Source organism: Hetaerina americana, unplaced genomic scaffold (assembly GCF_022747635.1).
Source record: "Hetaerina americana unplaced genomic scaffold, ioHetAmer1.1.p SCAF_2, whole genome shotgun sequence".
In the NCBI taxonomy this organism is placed as follows: domain Eukaryota; kingdom Metazoa; phylum Arthropoda; class Insecta; order Odonata; family Calopterygidae; genus Hetaerina; species Hetaerina americana.
Window position 1 is genome coordinate 47690593 of NW_027286763.1, and position 24305 is coordinate 47714897.

A 24305-nucleotide genomic window follows, 5' to 3' on the forward strand; every position below is an offset into this window, starting at 1 on the left:
GACAAAGGCGTATTTTGGAGAGTTCGACAAATCCTACTTTTTGGAGGGGTTAAAAAAATGGCCGGAACGTTGGGAGAAGTGTATCTTTGTAAAAGGGGACTATGTTGAAAAATAAAAAAAAAAGTTTTTGAAAAAATGGTTTCTTCATGTCTAACATGGGTACTTATTGAACTGCCCTCGTATATTGCCATAAGCAAAAAAGTTTGAGTCAAATGATGATGCATTATTCATCTAGCATTTTAAAAAACATTCATGAGATGATATGAGCATGCTTTATAATACACTTAAGTAAGGTAGATTATACTTAAAAAGAGGTGAAAAGCTTGATTGATGTAAATGATGTCGATAAGCTACTGCCTCTGCTAACTGATATTAATAAAAGAGAATCTTGAGTCAATGCATAAAAATTATGTATAAAGTTGGTTACCATCAATATCATTTCAACTAAATATACTTAAAATACTAGTTTTTCAGTTACCCGAGTTAATTTGGGCTGTTAATCACAACAATATTAACTCTATTGAAAGAAATCTATTTTGGGAATGAGTTTAAACTAAATGAAATAATTTTGACAACCACTCAGAGTTCTTAAAAAATTATTATGATTCATACAATTATTTCACAGGCCACAGTGACACAAGACTAGTAAATATTCCAGTATCTCTTTAGATACACATTTTGGCATGCTACAATGTCTGCCTAAGAAACATTTCTAGACCATCTACAGACAAGATGTAAAGCAAAAATTCTTAACTGTTTTTAGACCAAGCTGTAACCAACCAGAAAATTTTAAATCCAAAAAAAGTGATTCTGATTATACTACTAAGACAAACTTTCTTCCTTTATGAGAAAGGATGGGAAAATTTTAAAATGTTCAAGCCTGTGTTAGAATACTAAGTTATTTACCGATGTGGGGCTTAAACTGAGATATACCTGAAAGGGTCAACCTTCTTAATCTTATCAATGAATACCTTACATTATTAATATATCAAAAATTTCATTTAAACATGATTTTAAAATGCTTTAACCATATATTCTGGCATGGTTACTATATACATTGCATTGATGTTCCATTCTTACTTTCTTGTATTGCAATGAATATTGAAATGTTTGAAAGCCTTATAGCTAGTGAGCATTTTAATCGCATTTTGCACTTGTAAATAATTAACATAGAATGATAATTACCATCATCAAATATTAGTTTCAGAGACCGAAGAACTTGAAAAACAGATATTGATTACAGTTTGTCAGAGGGGAGTTATAATTAGAATTGGTTTAATATAGGTAAAGCATCAATGTATTAAAAAAATATATTAATGTGAATTACTCAATCCTAAGTAACCTCAATTACATGTTTCTTCAATCCATAATCATGCTCCTTTTGCATCAGATAAGCATGCATTACCAAAGTTCACATGACATGCTATCAATACATAATGAACATGCACAGGTGACTTGAGCTTCCTTTTCTTGATGAATTGTAGTAATTCAATAAACATTTTGATAAAAATTCTACCATCAAGTCCATACATTACATATTGTATTTTACAGAGGAAACACAATTTAATGACATAAGCATCCAACCAACAGGGGCTTTGGATTATTTTAATAGCATGTCTCAACAGAAAATGAAATTCATTTTAAACTCATTTTTATTGAGTTCATAGGAGACAGGCTCCAGTCACCTGACCTTGATTTATTGATACACAAATACCAATACTACAGTCCAAATTTAGCAGGAAATATTTATCGCCAGCAAATATAAGTTCTAGGCATTAAAATAGTTTACAGAAATATCACATATGAACTAGAATTGTGTGAATACATGGATTATCAACTCGAATTTCTAGTCCCACTATTCAAAATATTCTAAACAAGCACGAAATTAATGGCACTTGAATTAAATATCACTCTAAAAGGCTTTTATCTTGCACAAAATAGAAATGTGCATTATATGAAATTGTGCCTCTTAGTCTATATTTTTCCATACCTAGGTACATTACTTTCTAACTATTGTCTTCTCCCATTAAATACCACATCATTAAGGTAATGAAAGTAATATTTAGGCATGAATTGCAAATCCGATTTTTAAAGTTTATTTTGTACCAAAAAGTACTTTCAATTTTCTACACTGAAGAATCCGAAATATGGATTGAAAAGCTAATTCAATTTCGAATGGCTGATATAATTATTTTTTTTACTCAATTCAATCATGAAATGATTTATTCACACATTCCTAAGTTCATCACAAACATAACAAACTAGCGCACAAAAGCTAAAAGCGATTTAAAGCAATAAGCAAACAGTTCATTCAAACCTTTAGAGAAAACAGCCACTCACACTAATCAACATTACTTTGTTGTTTTCAATTACTCAGATCATAAAGGTACCATGTGAGAATAGTCAATAACATAATCAAAACCACTATGTGTGCTCTAAGTAAAAAGCTGGTTTAACTTTTTTTTATCATAAGAATTTCAATTCCACACTCATTTTAATCCCCTAAAAATTCCAAGAGTAAAGCTTATGGAAATGTATACGGTTTAAAAGCTGCTGACCACAACTATATTAACCAGGCATAAAATGTGATTTTCATTAAATATTTTCAATAAAAATTAGGATTCTCAACACGTTCATAGATAAATAAAGTAATATCTGCATTCTAGTCGATCATAATATTTCTAAAATGATTCTGTGCACAGGATGTCTTTTTACAACAATTGCAAATTTTGATGTTCAATGCATGGCAGTACACTGATAAATGCTGATTTTTGAAACAATATTTATGGAGACAGAGAGTCAACAAAGCCAACTGTTCTTTAAAACTCTGTTTTAGCTATATCATACGTTCTACAATTGTATCAGGTTGGATTTATATGATTACAATCAGGAGAAATGTCAGGCACCATCTGATCAAAATCAATGGCAGAATGCATTTATCCAGATGATATTATGTATGGAAAATTACACATACATCTCATTATTTATTTAACTATGGACTAGGTATTGATTATGAAATATCAAATTCAATCAGAACACAATCAATTAAATAATGCATTTATCCGGAATACCTTTATTGGGCAGAAAACAATGTTAATAGACTGAAATTATATTACTTTCACAAATACTAAACTTTTACAATTATATCCAATATCATTTCATTTAAATAAATCAGATTCAATATTTTAAAACACATTAAAGTGATGAAATATGTTTATTCATAAATTCCAATAAGTTCAAGTTAGAGGCATGTTGAGCAGTTAGGCAATTACATTTAAAAACATATATGAAGCCTTAAGACAGTTTTGAAGCCATGAATGAGGAAATATTATTTCTTGATGAAGAAGAAACACCAGAAAGTACCTGTTATGGAGCACCAAGTATTCTCATCATACATATCTCACCTTTAAAAACTTCCCTGATTACTTATCTAACTTGAAGATTGACATTAATGATGTTGGTGAAATACAAGGACTGACCATAAAGTAACACATCTCGGCCTAGCATGGAAATGAGCAAGGCTAGAACGATTATCTTAGTGTTTAAATGTCTTTACATTCAATACGCATCCTGCTGTAGCCGTGAGCTGACTGTGGTTCATCTAGTTCGCTTACTGCAAACTGTTAAAATATGCACTGCAAGAGAAAATCCCACGAGTTGCGATCTGTGATTAGGTTATTACTAGCGAAAAACCACAAACCAATTGAAATTCTTAGGCACCTTTGTGAAGTGTAGAGAAATGGAAATATGAGTGAAGGCGGATTGAGGCAGTGATGCATTCAGTTTGAAAATGGCCACACTAATGCTCACGACAAGGACCGATGTGGTCGGCCTAGCTTTGTGACAGATGAACTGACGGTGAAAATCGACAAGAACATTAGTGAAAATTGCTAATCTACAATTATGGGTCTCTCCCTAGATGTGGCTTGCAACAGAGTGCTTTAACAGTGATGCAGAATTGCATGCTGGTGTAAACAAGTTGTTGAAATGCAAGGCGGCAGAATTCTACAGAGATAGAATTGAAAATCTTATGTATCGTTATGATAAAAACCACAATTTGAATGGCAACTATCTAGAAAAATAGTTTAAGGATGTGTCATTCAAATTTATAAAATAAAACTTTGCCTTGTTACTAGGTTCATATTTTACTTCAAAATGGAAGTTACTTGCTGGGCAGCACTTGCTGATAACTCACAGGATTTTCTAGTGCAGCGCACATTTTAACAGTTTGCAATGAGCAAAGTAGAAGAACCACAATCTGCACACTACCACAGCAGGATGCGTACTGAGTGTAGAGACGTTTAGACACCAAGATGGTGTCTCTAGCCCTACCCACTGCCATGCTAGGCCTAAACGCAAGTTACTTTCTAGACAGCCCTCATAGCCCTGGGTCCAATAAAATTGAACGAGGGATTTTAGTAATGAAGTAAAATCTTGTTAGAAACTGGTTAATCTGTCCTCTGACAAAAGTGATACAATCACCCAAATGTGACACTGTCATCACTGGATTGAATAATTTTCAGAATGAAAGCAAAAAGGTTTCTGTACAAAGCTTCTACATACATTTTGAAGTCAATAAAAAATTCAAGGTAACTTAATGTATACAACTGTAATAGAAATAAACACTGATGGGTTACTTGGCTTAGTGAAGCATGAAGCAAACCATATTACACCTAGGTAGTGTGATGCCACAAATTTTGATTTACATCAATAATGACACAATCAAAAAATTAAGGAGACTAACCTTAAAAATTAAGAGCATAAAGGCATTCAGAAAAAATAAGTATTTATTAGTTAGAAAATTAAGCATGGTGTTAGTCATTGATGCATCACCAATGGAATATAATGTTAATATCCACCACCAATTTCCATCAATCAATTACTCTAGGTCATTATCAATAAATTTTAATCATAGGTAGGAGTGCTACCAAATAAATTATATATACCTATAAGCTTTTGTCCTTTAAATAAACATCAACATACTAGCCAACATAAATATACAACTACACAAAAAACACAGGAAAGTCTCTGCATTGAAGAAATAATAACAGTTATTATTCGATGAAAACTACCATTTCTACGGCATTCAAAAAGGCATCCCAATAGAAAAAGAAGGAGGAAGGCTACTGGCCTGTATTTATACAAAACCAATATAAAAATAATGTGAGTACTTTATCTCCTCCTAAAACATCTCTTTAATAAACTGTGAACAGCAAAAGTAAGCTTTAGAGATAAAGGGAGGAGGAAATTATGCAAAATACAATTTTGAGGAATAGAAATGATACTGACCTTCCACGGTAACAGCCTCTCAAAGTAAGGGTGTTGCGGTTTCTGGGTACTCTCCAGGAAGAATCATCGTCCGGTTCTTTGTCCTTTGGAATCGGGCCAGGAGAAAGGCAGAAATCATCGGATGGTGTGGGAGAGGGAAAGCTAACAAGCGTGTCACTGTCAGAGGTAGGTGATGCTGCAGTAACCAGTGTGTCACTATCAGAATCTATAATTTCAAAAAAATTACCAGTTAAATCACAAGTTAAGACAAAAGAGCATGGCATTATGATTCTTTTAATTCTACTTTAAATCATCCAATTGAACTTGCTTTCAGGGCTTGTGGTAGATGAGTTATCATGTCAAAGCATTAGTGCCAAGGGATCATACCAAAATTATTAACTCCGTGGTCATTGCTGACCTCAAACCTTATAGATGATTCCAATAATACTTTTTTTTAAATTGCCATTGTTGATTGTTTAATTTAGCTTGTGATTAATTCATTCCACCATAAGCATTCCTGATTTTTTATTAGTTCATAATTTTTATGGAAACAATTATTTTGTGCCCTTTACAAAACCAGGAAAAACTAAAAAAATCATCTGATCACTTCACCAATCAAAATTTCCTGATGTGACCACAAATAGAAGTGAAGCCGTATTTCACGGCCAGTTACTTCCGATGAAATATTGTTGCTGATTATCACAAGTCAGCAATTGATGAAAACAAATTATCTCTTTAATTCAATTCCTGAACACACCATTTGTTTTTATGGTTAAATATTCATTCCTTGGGCATTTCAATTTATATCAAGATGTTATTTACCATACAGAAATGCTAAGCAAGTCCCTTTGAGGTCTGTTAATTTTTGAACAACATTACACCAAATTCTACTACAATTTACTGTGGTGAGAGACTTTTTGATGACAGCAATATATACAGTGTTTTGGACATGAAAACAACAAAATACAACTGATTAAAGAGTAGAAAAGTAAAAACAAATTGTTGTTCCATATTTCTTTCTAAATCATATCAGGGTGTCTAGCTCAATGTCCCAGTAGAATTGACAGTTTTCATCTTCTTTCGAGACTTTCTAGGGCATTCCTAATATTTGATAGGAGAAAATCGAGTCATTTCAAAATAGCAAAATTGGATTTTCATCTTTTCATTCACACCATGTATTCCTTCCTTCAATGCCTATAAAAAAACTGAGTTTCATTAACTACACACAAGTCACACATTTGGCTCATTTTCTGCAAAAGATTAAGCAAATAAATGCCATAAAAATTATCTGTAATCTTTTACCCATCAATTATTGGCTGTCAACATTACTTGAACAAACTGCATTTTCAGGGAAATAATCTCCGTGAACTTTGTGATACTCTTGACTGATCATAGTGTATTGAACCCCATGGGTAGTCAAGGACAGGGGATAAAATTGCCAGAATAAGTTGAATTTATTAAAATCATAATAGCAAAATACTTCACTGTAAATAGTTTTAATGTCACCTTGGCTGAATATTATTATCTGGGTAGACAAATCACAATGCATTAACCCAAAAGTAAACTATGTGCACATTAAACACCTCAAACATAAATGAATGGGTAAATACATCATATGTAAAATAATCAAACTATGATTTCAAAGATGAAAGAACTAGTTATTGAAATTTTTTATTGAAATTAGCTAATGAAAATTAAATTAAATTCACTTAAACCATAAAATTCCAAAAAATGAAACAGCATTATAAGCTTCAGGAAAGAGTGTGATTCAATTTAAGATTCAAGACTTTCCTCGATTTCATCCTCAAGTGATTCTCTTACTGTATTAAATAAATACACATTTCAGATTATTTTTCGGGGAGTTATTAATGTTATCATTGAGTAAAGGAGAAAGGTAAAGGCAATTCAAGGTTTTGGGATGGGATGGGGAAAACTTTACTTGACTAATTCCACATTAGAATCAGAAAAGAAACAACTTGTTACCAGTTTTTCATGAAATATTATTGAAATAAAAAGCTTCACAATCACTATTTTGATACACACTGAGCATTACCAAGCTTTAGCTTAAGGATAAAATGCAACATTACTGATAAAAAGAGCACATCTCATTTTTCTCATGCTCTTACCACAGGAATGAACACAACAGTTTCAGGCTTAACTTTGTTGAATTCCTTCATGATGAGGGTAGAAAAGGAAACTTTGCCCTTCCACATTAAGATTTAATACTTCACACGAAAATGGTTTCAATGGTAATGATGATGTACAACATTAAAACCATGGTCATGTGAAAAATTAAATCTTTATCTCGAAGGGCAAAGTTTCTTTTACTACCCTCTAAGGATTGAAAGTGAAATACATGGACTTAAATAAGGACATGAAATGATTTTTCTTTAAGCTCAAAAGGCTGAGGTAAATGTCAAATGAAGCTTGCTTAGGATAACTTTTGGGATGCAATCTTTTGGAACTTTCAGTGGAACTAAAAGAAAGATAAATACTGGGAATGATTTTTAAAACCAAATGGAATACTGTAAAGAGACAGAGTATTAGGCATGTCTTTATTCAAAGGATCCTCAATAATACTGAACATGTGGAATTCTCCAGCAATATATTTCCTTATTCTGTGAATTAATTTTTCAGCCACTTCACTTCTCATCAAAAATTAAGCATCAGTGTATTCAAGATGAAGATTTTTCAGGTACCATTTCCCTATGAAAGGCACGAGGAAAGCATCTGACCCTCTACCCCAACCTTGAATGTGTGAATTACATATACAATGGGGTCCGATATCAGACAAGCCCTACTTTCACCTATCAAACCAACCTTTGAGCTGAATTCTGTTGTCTTTTTTGGGTCAGTTATTCATTACAATTTTGTCACAATCATATGCATGCTGTATAAAGGTGGATTTTCAGGAAACTATATCTTGTCTAATGAAAAAATATTTTGTATTGCTTCTGCTTGATGGCAAGAAAAACTTTATTTCACTCACCAAAAAAAACATCCTGACTGGTAAAAAATGACAAATCGAACACTTAGGAAATAATTGGTAAATTGGCAATTTTATACTTGACTTCAGAAAATAAGAATATGTATAGACTTCCATTTACATGTATCTATGCTCTGCTCTTCGTGCTCTCAATGGATTACCCATTTGATCTATAAGGAACGCAAAGGGACAACATTTTGATGGGATAGAAACAGGAAAAAAAAATAGACACAATTATTTCATTACGAATATACCATTTCAGCTTTAAAAGGAAAGAATGATGAATAAAAAAGCTAAAACCATTAAAATAATCCAGTATATAGTAAAAAATACTACATTCATTCCTTGGGGTAGGTGCCAGTCAGCATTAGAGGGTTCATGGACAGGTTTGCTCAGGTGTATTTGTTCTATTAATTGCTTTTATTTGCTATAAGTCAGCAAATTCTTTACAAATAAATTTTCAATGGAATGTATAGAATTATGAACGAAAGAAGATTTGTGAAGTAATATTTCAAGTTAATTATTTAAAGGATGCATATTTACAAAAAATTATCTCTATATGGTGGAAGAAATCATTTTTTCCAAACATTCTAGCTATCTGTAGGATTACTGAAAATTTTCAAGTTTGCCAATATTGGTCCAAATCTACAGAGATATTCGGGTTTTCCAAATTTCTATTTACTAGACACCCTGTCAAATTCATGTGCCAGGAGTGCATTTTCAGTTTAAAAAAAATAAAAGAATGCAAACTAATTAAGTTTAGGAAAAAATAAGCAGAGTGAAAATTTTCAGGCAAATAAAAGTTCTCCATAATTAAATGGGCATATTAGTAACAATTGGCCGCTATTATGTATCACTTTAACACACAATTTGTGCAGACTAGTGCTGAAACTTGATATCATATTACAATATGAAAAAATAGAATATACTTTACAATTTGCATGTGTGCATTAGTGAGAACAGTATTCAATGCATATCATTTGAAAAGCAACTTAAATAGACAAAGTGTTTTCCTATAAATAAAAAATGCTGAATTTTACAAATTTTATGTTTTAAATTCTTTGTACCACTGATACATGCTTCGCAAAGATAATTCAAATAAGATAAATGGATAAGAATTTTTAAGAAGTCTTAACAGCTTTCTTTTAGGGTATAGATTTACAAAGAAATAACATGATTATTTTAAATTCAAAAACAAATTTTAATAAAGTTCATTGTTTATCACAGTTTTAATGTTTGAATACAGTGAACAATTTATTTATGCTATGGTAATAAAGGAGGCATGAATTTCTCCAGCTAAGAGACTGACCCATACTAATTAATACATGAGCCAAAATATGACTGCCCCCGTTAATAAAAATTTGTGCTGTTTCACTTTCAATTAGAATAAATAATTCATTGTTAATAAAAGCCAGGGATAAATGTAAAGATTGGGTGTAACAGAAGACAAAGTGACATGCAAATATAGAAAATGATTACTTTAACCTTCTCAGATTATTACCACCATTATGCTCTTGATGAATAGCAGTGCTCAGAGGGAATAATCTTATCTAACTGAAAAATAATATATTTAACTTTCTTGTCCGGATATCATTAAATCTTCCTTCATACATTAATGAAGACAACTGTTGAGATCACTGGAAAAATAAGGGATTACAGATGTAAAGATTGATGTTAAGATTGAATGGATTAGTACTATAAGGTTATAGGAAGGGACCTTTTCAGCCAAATTGAATAAAGCATTCAATTTCAATTAAACTAGAAGTGAAAAATTAAACATTCAAACATAAACACCTAAGTGAAATGTGAAAAACATTTGCAAGATTTCAGAAATTTTTCAGACATTGCTTAGTTTCACCTATACAGCCAATCCTTTGAAGAATGAATAAAATATCGACAATAAAAAACTAATAATTAAATTGCTAGAATTCGAATCATTTTTTCTATCATATGTAGTATCTTTAATTTAATAAGACAAGAGAACAAACATTATACTGGAGTTGTATGAGAGAAACATTCTGGACTATGAACTATTCCCCATTTAATTTCATCTTTACCACTGTATGAAACAAACTGAATTTTAGACTGAAATCTGAATAATTTATATGAATGATAACTTAATTTATGTAACATTTGCATTCATAATAGTCAATGTTCCTTGGCCATAACATACTTTTTTCCTAACACTATATTTATCAGTAATCACTACAATTTACGAAGGCAATTAGAAAAGTTCTCGGAATAGAATAGAAATCAACGACTCACCTAGGTGAAACATTTTTATTTATCAATATAGTCTCCCTGTACACTAATACACTCAGTTCAGTGAAGTTCCAATGTCTTGATCCAAAATCGCAAATTAGATTCCTTCAGGCCTGCAAAATACTTGTCGATTTTGGCTGTTAGTTCTCTTTTTGAAGAGAATCTCCACCCACCAAGGAAAATTTTGAGCTAAGGGAGAGATGCTAATCTGATGCGAGTCAAATCAGGAGAATAAGGTGGGTATGGCAACAATTCATATCTTAGTTCATGCATTTTTGCCATGGCAATGGCAATGGGCATGTATTGTCTTGATAAAAGATTACTTTCTTCGTTGCCAAACCTGGCCTTTTTTCAAGTATCTTTTGCTGTCGTTGGTCCAGAAGGTCGGCTTAATATTTTGACCAGGGAGAAGATAATCTACCAGCATAATTCCTTCCACATCCCAAATTATTGAAGTCATCACCTTTCCAGCCAACCGCATTGCCTTGGGTTTCTTTGGTGGTGGTGAATTTACATTTTTCCACTACTTTGACTGCGGTTTTGTCTTAAGGGTATTGTAGTGGACCCAAGTTTCACCCGTGGTCACAAACTGGGGCAGAAAATCTTGTAGATTGATCTTAAAATGAGTCAAATATTGTTCAGAAATTTCCATTCTGATATATTTGTGATCCTGCATCAAGAGTTGCGGCAACCACCTAGTAGATAATTTTCTCACATCTAATCTCACTGCTAAATGTGATATGCCCGTTCAGGTGACATCCCTACAGTTTCAGTGAATTCTCGCACTTTAAGACAGCATTCCTCCATGACCATTTTATGCAATTTTGCAATAATTTCTGGGGCAGTGGCTCATTTTGACTAATCACTACACAGATCATCATCTAAGCTGTCCCAACCTAACTTCAAGTTATTTATCCACTTGACAAGAGTTGTATATGAAGGAGCAGAGTCTCCCAGAGTGTTCTGAAAGTGGGCATAAATTTTCTTTTCTTCCATAACTTTCTTTACGAAGTATTTAATCACCGCTCGAATCTAAATTTTTTTTCCATCTTCACAAATCACTACTCCAGAACAACAACAGAGAGGTGTCTACACCACAGATCTCTTCCCAGAGCGCTGACGCGTTATGTGTTTACTCACAAAGGATCATCTATTACTACGTGGGAAACTTGTTGTGCTAGCACTGACATCTGGGGGTGATTTCGAGAACCTTTCTAAATACCCTTGTAATAACAGTCCTAAATTTTCTCTGGAAGTCTATTCTTAAATTTTAAATTAACTGATGCTCTTTAAAATTACATCATTCAACCATCAACATTCTAACTATTCTCACATTTATTACTTAGTTATATTCAACTTTACTCAGTATAACAGAGCAAAATATACTGATTTGCAAAATATTAACAGAGCCAAATAAAATGAATTTTGGTATGCATATTCCTTTTCAGAAGGTTTTTCTCTTCACTAAGTCAATTTCTAATTGCCAATACTCCTATTCTAATGACTCAATAAAAAAAATATTTGATCAATGTATTTTGAAGTATGATCTTTTCCCACTTGGAACATATTCAATGTATGTTTGCAAAAACACGCACAATCCTCTATTTCAGCTGAAACGGGAGCATTGTTATATTCAGCAGATGTTATATGCATGATATAAGCAACAACAGTTGCATTACATTACAAAAGATTTAGAAAAAGGATAGTGGTCGTGCAGCTTTCCATTGCAGAGTAAAGTTCTTCAAGAAGTGGAGAGAAACTCACATAATTAGTATGATGATAAAAACAATTCCTGCTCATTAAACAGAGCTGTATGTTCTAAAGACAAATTTAAGTTCATTTCTTTGACAATATCACCATAAATAAGTCTGGAAAATTCTTGTCACTCTCTTTCTCATTCGCATTATTTTTTCAGTTTGCAAAATGTACGTTGTTATGGTCATGACAATGTGAAGATCAAAAAAGGTTAGAGTTTAGGATATTTTTCAAATGTCAGAGATATTTGAAATTAATGGATTCCTAACTTTTTGCAATAGAAGTTCATAGTATATTTCAGTTTTTTCTTTTGTTAAATGACATATACAGCGTATGTTATCATAAAAAGACAAAGTCATCAAAAGTTTCTTACATTCAATATTAAAATTCAATTGGAATTATATAATAATAAAAAGTAACACACCTGAACACCAGTAAGTTACAATATTGTAACTTACGGGTGTGCATAGGTTTAAGGACAATGTATGACTTTAGAGAGATGATTTGACTCCAATTAAGAGTTCTAATTTGATTATGAACAAAGATGGAAAGAATTCTTGTTTTATTCAGTCAAGTAACTTTAAATATTTTACCTTTAACAGAGCTTGGTATTCACTAAAGCTCATTCTCAAAAGAAATTACTATTGTACACATATTGTCAAAGATGATAATAACTGATACTCCGTGCTGGACTACAAATGATTAACGCCGTGTGAGGATGTGTTTTTTAGAATTTATTCCGTATCCTGTGGTTTCCACCACCCGCATAGCTAAAGTTATTGTGGGCAGCATACATTTACGGGGCTATTTCACGTTTGTAAGAGAGTGCCTCGTAAACAATGTTATCGATTGTTCACGATTATGTCTGACATTTTCCCCGTAAATATAACAAAAACTATTTTTCGTGACTTGACCGAGGTCTGTAATAATGTCAGAAAACCTTAACCAGACATATACTTTAACATAAATCGAAATTTCAATAAGGAAAAGCTTTTTAAAGAAATGCATACTTTCCTTTCAATATCAAATATTAAAAAATTAATGGGTTCAATGCCAAAAAAAGCGACAAAATGAGAAAAACAATGGGCCTTACAATGATCAATTACCTGTCTTTCACTGATTTTTTTATGATTTTCAGCATCATAAATGTTTACTGAATATTAAAATTAGAAAAGAAGTCCAATTATTTCCATGGCAGTTTTAATTTTTTGGCTACTCATTTTCTGATACAATGCCTGGTAAACATTTCATTACATAGATGTAATAAAACATGAAAGTTCTTATTGCAGGAAAGAATTTAATTCAAAGAAAGTATTCACTTTGAAACTATTGATGAATTATTTTCTGGGACATAGACAAAATGTTTCCTTGTCTTTTTCAAATGACACTGAAATTCACAATCTTCCAGTTTTTTTCCAGAAACCAGTTTACATCTCAACCCCCATCAATGAATAGAAACAAAATCAACAAAACTTTGTACTTTGTAGTAGCAAATCTCCATTGACTACCTTATCGATAACAAAGGTATGCAATAATAAATATACAAAAAGAATCGCAACTGATAATTTTTTACAAATAAAAGTAGCAAAGCCATAAGAATGTAAATTGCTCCTAATAAGCCATATGGCTGTAAATTGCTCCTTGATTCCATGATAAACCATTTCAAATCAATAAAAAAACAAACTATTGAAGTTTTCCATGAATCACAATAAATGAAATACACATTATGAAACTAGCATGAGGAAATAAAGGAAAAAATATTTAAATGCCATAACAAGATTCATAGAAAAAATTATCGTACACAAAATATTTCATGGCTCATGCGAATCCTGCAAATGTTTTTCAGGGAAAAAAAAGACGTGTGCAAGATTTACAATAACAGAAATTAAGAATAAAGATGTATGAAAAATTTAAGAAGGCCTAATATTTTTAGTTTTAACCTGTTTAGTGCCAACTGTTTCATCTATTGACAAGGCTTGAATATAGAGTATGTATTCTTTTTCTTGATCATACTTGCACATAAATGGTTTACGAAAAAAAATTCTTTCAATTATCAATCACTCAATAGCAAGGTATTCTATAGAAATTTTACCCCTTTAGCCTGGCACTAAAGGGGTTAATTAGAATAAAGAATATCTCTATTCTACAATAAGAAAAGACTTTTCAATATATGCAAAACCATTCCTCTATACATTACATTAATCAGAATTTAAGTTGAAGCATAGATAGCTTCAAAGGAATCAAAAAAGATTATTGTACACTTTACAACACATAAAATAAAACAATTTTCAGATATACAATGCAATCGTGATTGAGAGTGTTGTATAAAAGTGTAAATAATGTGAATCAGTAGTTTTAAAAACAATGCATCCACTCAACTCTTTGGCTGCCACATCCTTACCGGCATCAAAAGCATCATAGAACTCATCATCTGATGTGTCGTAGAAGCGAGGGCTGCGCCTGTGTCTGAGAGACTGATGAGACGTAGATCGGTCAAAGGGCAGGGGCGTGGGAGACCTGAGTGAACGGGGTGACGGGGGCTGGGAGGCTCCCACCACAGACTGTTCCAACTCGTGGTGCTCCTTGGCTAAGACATGAAGAGCCTCTTCCAGCACACGACACTTCTCCTGCTCCTGCCTCACCTGCAGCATTCGCACCTTAACAGAGAGAGGATTTGTGGCCGTTAAGATTATCAGAAAGAATGTTTAAAAATCACCTCAGTGCTGGGTAGCTCTACTGATAGGAGTGCATACAGGTTGATGCATTGATCACACTAACTCATTTATACTCACTCCATTTCATAAAATGGAGCGCCACATTGGAACTGGGAGAACTTCAATATATAGAGAACACATTTTAATGACATTGTTACACTCAGAAATTGTTGCATTGCAATGCACATACAGCGGATGACTTTGTTCAAAGTTACTGTCACGGCACCTCATGCAGTTTCTTGGTATTTGTTAGAAAATACATTAAATGAAATTCTAAATACATGTCATTAAAATTATAATCAATACCATGGTAATTTTACGCCAATAATTTCAGGCAATGCATTATGGCTGTTATTCGAATTTCCATTTTAAATTTCCAACTTAAAAATTTGTTCTATATTATGCTTTCACATTAACTTCATTTAAAAGCAATAATAAAGTAGAACGTCCAATTACAAGGCAAATCCAATAGGTGGAATCAAATTTGGAAGAAGTCAAATACTCAGGCACTATTTTTACTTCCAACCCATCACAGAATTCACTCATTGGAAAGATGTGCGGTCAACCTTGTACTAACTAGGCTTCATTAAACAAGGTGAGGGAAAATGTATGAAGGCAATAAGAAAAGGTTCAGGACTCTTTAAGTTTACATTTGGCACACAAGAAATGTTTGGGCCTCACATTATAGGAGTCGACTGGAAAACTTGACAAATAAAGAAAAACAGGCAGTGGCACGGACATACAGATATATTCCATTCCTCAGAAAATTCATGATCCCATGAGGAACAGGGTTAAGTATTCAAATAAAAATTAAAGAATCTAATCATAATAAGAAAACTCTATCATGGGAATCATAAAACTTTACGGCACTAGCTTTGTGTCACATTTTTCATGAAAGCCACTTTTCGATGTAAGAGTTCATAGTCTGAATAATTGCCTGATATTCTGGAGAAAGGCAGTCAATACATGCAGCTATTAGGTTACCTGGTAACTGCTTTCCTTCATTGCCAACTTTCAGATGTTTTTATCTTATTCTCCTCAACTAACATGCTGTGTATTTCAATGCAATTGCTAACGTTTCAATTAGAAATAGCATTAATGATAAATATGTTATAAATGATATGATGATCATAATCCCTATGTATATAACAAAAATTTCATTTACCAATATATAATTATCTTTATATTTTGAATTCAGACCTGCATGGATGATGGCTAAATGTTATCAATGGGCAGACACTTGAAACTCTTCAAAATTGGAATATGCACGAGGAATGAGGAAACAACATAACTGTTACACATCATTTAATTTGAACAAAAAGCCATAGGATCACATGTAAAATATATATTTCAAAAAAGACTTATGCAAAATATCAATTAATCTCTTAGAAAAGAGTATTTCTTAATAAGTGAGACAACATTTCCATTTTTATATGATGCATGAAGGCAGTATATTTATTATTTTTAACATTACCTCTTCTTGTTGCTGGAAGAGGGTAAGACAATGACCCAAGGAGCACATCATATTGCCAGCAGTTTCCGATAATATTTGGAATTTCTGTATGAGAGAGAGAAATTTTTATATTTAATAATTTGTGGAAAAATTATAATTTTATTCATTCATCCTGTATCCAAATCTACACGAAGAATAAGATAAGTCAAAAAAAATAAAACGTAAATGCAAATACAATGCACAATGCCCCTGCAGTATAGTATCATTATAATGATACTTAAAATTTCTTAAAAATCCTGTTATTGTTCGCAAATTAAAAAATATAGGGCAAGTTGGAATGCATATAATTATATCCAAATTTTAGTCTTTTTAATTTTTTGGCTAATTAAAATTTGTTTCTCCGTTACAAAAACATTTTTCTTGTGAAATATTTTTTAACTTGGTTTTAAATGTACTGATAGTCATAGTAGTTTTTATTTTAGCCTCTGTCTGGTTACATATTCACGTATGCTTCCGTTCAACATTTATGGATAATAATATTCTCTAATAAACATACAAAGGCAAAATATGTATGAACACGGTAACGTTAAAATTCCAAATAAGTTAAGGCAGGTTAACAAGATTTCCTTTTTGATGCTCTTGCCATGAGTGGTTTACGTGCAGTCCTGTAAATGCTTATAAATGGAGTCTGAAGCTTATGCTGGGTTTTAAAATTGTCTCAGTACATGGAATACTTTCAATTTAAGGATTCTATTCTAATAATTACAGTAACAGAGGTTGATTGAATACTCTAACAATTCATTTTGTCATTACTAAAAATTGGAGCAATAAATAAACCATTTGCAAATTTTACAAACACTTTGTCTTAATGTAATTTACCTTAAGGTAATTAATCAATATTATAAAAACTAGCACACATAAAAAATTAAGGGCATATTCCAATTCCATTTTAAAATGCATTGATGATATAACTAGTCACAAACTTAGTTGTGAAGCAGCTGCATTTCAAATTCTGAAAGCTCAAGAATTTCGAAGAGATAATATTATAATATTCATAACAACATAAATGAAGATGAAAAAAAGACAATTACAGAAATTCAAATAATTACAATATATTGGTTGTTTCTGTTTACCCCTCTTAGTGCGGTGGGGATTTCAGGGGTACTAGTGAGAAGTGCGAAGTGTAATTTAAGAAAATGTATCACCTTAGGAAAAAAAACATTATGAAGTTATTTGTTTAGATATCCATATGCAGTTTTTTTATTTTAAAATATAATATTGTAGTTAATAATGATGCAATACATTTACATCATCTGAATAATAAATGTAATTATTACAGTATCATAAATTTGAATAATATTTTTTTAGCAATAATATTTCGATTTTTAGACACAAAACTAATATTTTTTTAAAAACATTTTTCAATTAAACTACGATATTTAAATATAATAAAGAATCAAAAAGACATGTAGAAAATATTATAAATAAATAAAGAAAAACCAGTGAGTTACAAATTTTTTTGTCAGCCTCTGCATAGTTCGATTTTGTTGAAAAGGCTGATCTCACTGAGTCAAATTGGGACTTTTCCCCTTTCCTTGAGACTGCGGTAATGTGCTTACAATCTAAAGGCAGAAAAAAACTAAGTTCTAACTCACAGAGAACTGCTGACAATGTAATCCATTACACAGGGCGCAATTGATTAGATACGACGGACGGCAAGAGAAACCAAAATGATTACAAAGCAGTGCTCTCATTTCCATCGTCTCAACAAAGTCTGAATAAGCAGGTATATATCAACACCACGACACCACAACACATTCAAGAGATTACAGATGAAAACAGATTAGTAGCCTTTCAGTGGCTTTTCATAGTGGAAAGACTACTCAGAAAAAAAACGAGCAAACAATTAGGCAGAGCTTCCTGACATGTACAAAACTGAACGAAAAATTATGGTAAGAATTATACTTTTTTAAAAGCATTTAAAATTGCTAATAAAAAATTTAAAAAATAGTTACGTAATTCTATGGAATTCGACCTATCGATAGCACAAAAACCATAAATTATTAAAGAAAAAACCATAAGTTACAACGATTTAAACAAAAGCCTACGCAAGAGCCGATATATCGGCCCGCCGCACTTTTCGCCAGGGATACGAAAGCCGATATATCGGCCCGCCGCACTAAGAGGGTTAATAATCACATGGTTGCAGTTTATACAAAAATAAGTACTATCATAACTGAATTCTTGCACATAAAAATCATATTTCAAAGTTGAGAAGATGATTTGGCTTTTTAATTCCTTTCAAAAAATTTCTATACATTTTAGGGATGGAATTCAGTAGCTAAAATTTTTTTTAGTGATGGAGAGACAGATCTTTTGAGTATTGCAGGCAATATATACAAATTCATTACAAAATTGAAATTTTGTATTCCTCTCTTGTAGAGTACATTCTCTATCAAATTTGAATCGTTACTTTCAAAAATTAGATTAAGATTTCAAAATGCATACAACCACTCATTACGAATTATGCGCTTTTCCCCAAAGATATTTTTAATTCATTATCTGTGAAACACCAATGATAGTGTCATAGGGTTTGAAAGGTAGATATAATTGACTACACAAGAGCAGACTCAAACATTAGTGTTAGGTTGTTTCAAACAGAATGATGCTAAATTAGGCATTATAAATTTCAGGAGATATAAATGACAAAGGGTGTAATTTTTCTTCACGAACCTCTGATCCCGATCATGAATACAGCCACGACAGAGCACCAAGGTATCAAAAGTTTAGGTTCACGACTTCAGGTATGGAAATAGTAGTAAAAACTATTACTTGCCTTTTCTACCCCAGTTGTAGTTTTTGATTTTTCACAAAGAACACACATGGGACATTGTGCAGTCAAATATATCAGAGTGGCATTTTACCAGACGACTTCCCTTTGCTATTTTCATTCCTCACAGGTTAGCAAAGTACAGTAGAAAGCGAGAGAGTAAGGAATATTACTATTATTAACTACTGCCAAATACATGAGACTCTCTTCCATGTTAATATCATGAAATTTGAATCAACCCAAAGGCAACAGCATGGTGAGAAGTGATATGATTAAACTGTGTCTCTGCCAACAAGCAGGGAATGTCAGAAGAGAGAGGTGAAATACTAATCTTATGTGTTTGCTCACATGGGAGAGTTACACAACTATATTTTTGTGGTGAAAAAATCCTAATTATTCCCTTAACTAGCATAAAACCCAATTCTGAGATAATTTTCCATCAGAGACTCAAGACTTCAAAGAAAGCTTGTACGTTTGATTCACAAATTGCACAAAATTCATTACGTCTATTTCAAAACCACCATCTACAATATTTTCCACAGAAATTATCCCTCGGGCTTGTGCCAAGGGAGCCTATCCCAAATCAAGTCTCTCTGAATCAAGTCAAAACAGCATTGTGAAATAATAAAAGGGGTATTTGTGGTCACATATTCACATTGCGGAGGTTGGCACCACTTCCACTAAAATACAATGCAACAGCTCTGTTGCACATTACCTTCAATGCAGCTAAAATGTTGACAGCAGCATCACAATTGTTTAGATTCTCCCAGTCACTTGGAGACAGACTTTCTATCACAGAGGTTGCTTCCCCTAAATGTTGCTGTAACATCTGATGATGGGCTCCTGCAGTTTGCAGAGAATCCTATGGATGCACCACAGAAAAATATATTTCAACACCAAAACCTATTTAAGGATATCTATGGAAAACCCTATATTGTTCCTATTTGAAGAATGCATGGAAATCATGTCTACTAGGAAAATCATGTCTATAATTGGTAACCAAAATGCAAAAACAACCTTTTGTGAAAAAAATAATACCTGAAATACTGCTCCACAGGAAAATGCAACAGTTTCTCTTAAAAGAGTCAATAAATTTTGGGAAAAAAATTATTCAGACAATAACACATCATTAACAATATATTGAAAACTAAGGGACAAGTGCATTCTCTCCAGCAATTCTACCAGATTTGACTGTCTTACTAAAAAAGTTTATTATTAGATAAAAACTCATCATAGGAACCAGGAAATAACAACTTGATGAGCAGTTCATTGTTAAACTAGCTTCCAAAAAAATATATTTAAAGAATTGTATTTACTGAAAACTAATTAAGTTAACAATTAAATTATAGGGTCTCTGAAAGTGACTGAGTTATGAATATTTTCTGGAATTTCTGTGCGTTGCCAAGAGCATTTTGGCACTATAATTGTTAGTACAGAAAAGAAGGCCATACATTTTCAACAGAAACTGAGGCTAAAAGGCAAAGGAAAATAGTACTTACTTCCATAGACCCGAGTGGCTTAAGATCACCTTCCTCTTCATCACTGTCATACAACACCTGCCCTTGACTGAGATAGTGAGAGCTAAAAGCCACATGCTCTTGAAATGCATTTATCCATTTCTGTAATATAAATAAAAATTCAAATGTAATGCACACTATCTCCTCCAAAAAGACATTTTATATTTCATCCATTTTGTGCACCTAGCCTTATTTAATCCACACAAGACTCTAGAAACATTCTCAACAAAAAATAATTACGAGAGCAGCTTGAAAGTTTATCGGAATCACTACCAGGTGACAGCACTAGTACATCAAGTCTCCCATACAGAATTCTTAATGACTAAACACGTAAAGCATCATTGCCCTGGGAAGAGATCTGTGGTGCGGACACCTTTCTGCTGTTGCTCCTGAGTGGTGATTTGTGAAGATGTAAAAAATTGAGATTCAAGCAGTGAATAAATACTTCGTAAAGAAAGGTATGGAAGCAAAGAAAATTCATGCCCACTTTCAAAATGCTCTGGGAGACTCTGCTTCTTCATATCCAAATGTTGCCAAGTAGACAAACAAGTTTAAAATTGATCGGAACAGCTTAGATGATAATCCACGAAGTTTTTTTGCAAAAATAAGCCACTACCCCAAAAATCATTGCAAAAATGCAAAAAATGGTCATGGAGGAATGTCTCCTGAAAATGCAAGAAATCGCTGAAGCTGTAGGGATGTCATCTGAATGGGCATATCACATGTTAACAGTGGAATTGTATAAGAGAAAATTACCTGCTAGATGAGTGACTGCCTGGACTCTTGATGCAGGATCACAAACGCAACAGAATGGAAATTTCCACCACTATACCCCAGAGAAAAAACAACACGCAAAGCAGTGGAAAACCCATTGATTCACCACCACCAAAGAATGCTAAGGCAATATGGTCAGCCGGAAAGGTGATGGCTTCAGTTTTCTGGGATACGGAAGAGAGTCTGCTAATAGGTTGTCTTCCCACTGTTAAAACAATTACTGGACAATACTACACTAACCTCCTGGACCAACTACAGCAAAAGATATACAAAAAAAGGCCAGGTTTGACAAGGAAGAAAGTCATCATTCCTCAAGACAATGTATGCCAACACATGTGTCATGGCCATGACAAAAATACATGAACTAAGAAATGGATTGTAGTCACACCTGCTTTATTTGTCTGATTTTGCTTCATCAGATTTCCATCTCTTTCCCAAGCTCAAAATTTTCCTCAGTGGACTGAGATTCTCATCAAACAAAGAACTAACAGCTGAAGTAGATGTGTATTTTGCAGGCCTGGAGGAATCTAATTTTCTACATGGGATCAAGACATTGGAACATCGCTGAACCAGGAGCAGTAGTGTACAGTAGACTATATTCAACAGATTCAGGCAAGCTCTAGTGGATGTTTGTCATTATTTGCAAATTTGCACATTTTTTTTTCTCATGATACAGTGGACTACATTGAAAAATAATAAAGTTTCACTGAGGTAAGTTGTTTACTTCTATTCCATTCTGAGAACTTTTCAAATTACCCTTGTAATTACAATTGTGCAATCTTTAACTTAAAACATCTTGCTTGGCATTCTTTTGGTATGGTATCATGCTTAAAACAATCTGGGTATCACAACTCCAGACTGCTCCACAGGGTCTTTCAACAGGCATGCCTTGCTTTAAAACAAATGTTTCACTAAATGAGTAACGATTTCATATTTATACTTAGGATAAAAAGGACAGAAGACTTGAAAAGTGTAGAGAGTTGCTACACACTGATATGGAATTTCATATCTGTACCTCATAATCTCTAGGAGAATGGATAATGGTTTAATAACAGTTACAGAATTAATTTTGCACATAATATAAGCATTTAGTACTTTGAGAATATGAGAATCAACAAGAAGAAAACTAAATTTCTTGTGTGCGGATGAGAGAAGCTGTTTGCAGTTATCCAAATCCGAGCAAGTCTAATCCTTCATTTACCAGGGCAGCAGTGTAACTTGGGGTTGAAAAAATTTGACCGACACCATGAAATTAATGGCTTAACCTAAGGAGGTGCTCAAGAAGTAGAGACAATACCATGTTCAAAGAATCTAAGGTTGCAAACAAGGAAGCAGTTGGTCAAATCATTCAATGGTACATTGGAATACTGGAAAAGGAGACAAGTAAATAAAAGAAGTCTTTGAAATGTGGTGTTGGAGGTGTGGAGGTCAGAAGAAAACGTTTTTAATAACTGAGAAAAAAGATTGAAAGGATATCAGCATCCAAGATTCTCAATTACAACGATACAAACTCAAGGGGGAATAAAATGTACATTAAAGAGGTCTTGTACCTGAAGATGGTTCAATGAACTGAAACGCATAGTGCCTTGCAATAAAGCTGTGGAAAAGTGCAAATTTAGTTTTTCTCATACTAAAGAGTTGCTCATACTAAAGTAAATTCCCTGATTGAGTGTTAAACGTCTCTAAATTTGCCACTTCGATTATATTTGTGGGTACACCTGGTTGAAAAATATTACCAGTGTATGTATTGAACGAACACTAAAAATTATGGGACCATTGGGGACCTTATCAGCACCTATGACAGAGCAACATTGGAATGGATTGATGAAATTTTATTCTGTGATTAGTTTTCTACCACCATCAAATAACATTACTAGCACAAATAGAGATAGGTGATAATTTATGAAGCCATTTGCAGCTGAGGCAATAAGAATGTGTGAATAAAATGATATTGACTTTGTGCCTCCTCCTCTTAATGTTAATCATCTCCTTCAGCTAATGGTTGTGGTTTGTTTCGTTTGATGAAAATGGCTGGGAGGAAAATTTGCACAGAGTGGAGTGGAATTGTTGATACAAGAACGGCAACTATTCCTAATTATGTTTTTCATAGACTCTTAAGACATCACGCCAAAGAGTAGAAGCCCTTTTAATCACATGGCTGGTTTCTGCATTACAATTTACCATTCTATTTATACTTCATCTACCTGAATATCTAGAGAGAAATTTTATTCACTTGCAACTTGAAAAAATACAAAAGTACTCTATACCTGTCGCCCAACTTCTGTGCCCTCTCCTGAGTCTACAACACCCAGGCGATGCATTGTTCCATCAGAGAATCGAAAAGAGAATGAAGAGGTGTCATGAGATTCATCTGGGGGCAGGACCACCCTTGCTCCAGAGTCCAAGCATTTGCATCCACGCCGCTTGGAGCCTGACCAAGCATCAGCACGACTACCATAATACGTGAGGACCCCTCTCTCAAGCACAGCCTGTATAGATATACAAACAAAGCAGAAAAAAATGTAAGACATTATTTAGCTTTTCCACACAAATCTTATGCGACATCTTTCATTTCAATATGATACATTTCCACAAGATTTCACCAGGTGCAGTAAACCTTATTAAAGCAGGATGAGTTAACTGTGGATATCATCACATTAAAGCAGCAAAAATAATCCACACCAAATGGGTTTGTTGAAAACAATTTTATCAATTCTTGGTTTTTTAAATAAAAGTACACATCTGA

The 24305-nt window shown here is 33.0% G+C and overlaps 1 protein-coding gene across 2 annotated transcripts in view; it reads right to left on the bottom strand.

Annotated features, from left to right (window-relative positions):
* Nucleotides 1–24305, bottom strand: part of LOC139688056 (oxysterol-binding protein-related protein 1-like) — a 252397-nt gene that overhangs the window by 213268 nt on the left and 14824 nt on the right. For both annotated transcript variants that reach the window (XM_071585472.1, XM_071585471.1), the window contains exons 6-11: nucleotides 23827–24048; nucleotides 20768–20887; nucleotides 19984–20130; nucleotides 16460–16543; nucleotides 14673–14928; nucleotides 5290–5494 (exon numbers count right to left, since the gene is read on the bottom strand). In XM_071585472.1, coding sequence (XP_071441573.1) covers nucleotides 5290–5494; nucleotides 14673–14928; nucleotides 16460–16543; nucleotides 19984–20130; nucleotides 20768–20887; nucleotides 23827–24048 — 1034 coding nt within the window. The remainder of the gene's footprint in view (nucleotides 1–5289; nucleotides 5495–14672; nucleotides 14929–16459; nucleotides 16544–19983; nucleotides 20131–20767; nucleotides 20888–23826; nucleotides 24049–24305) is intronic.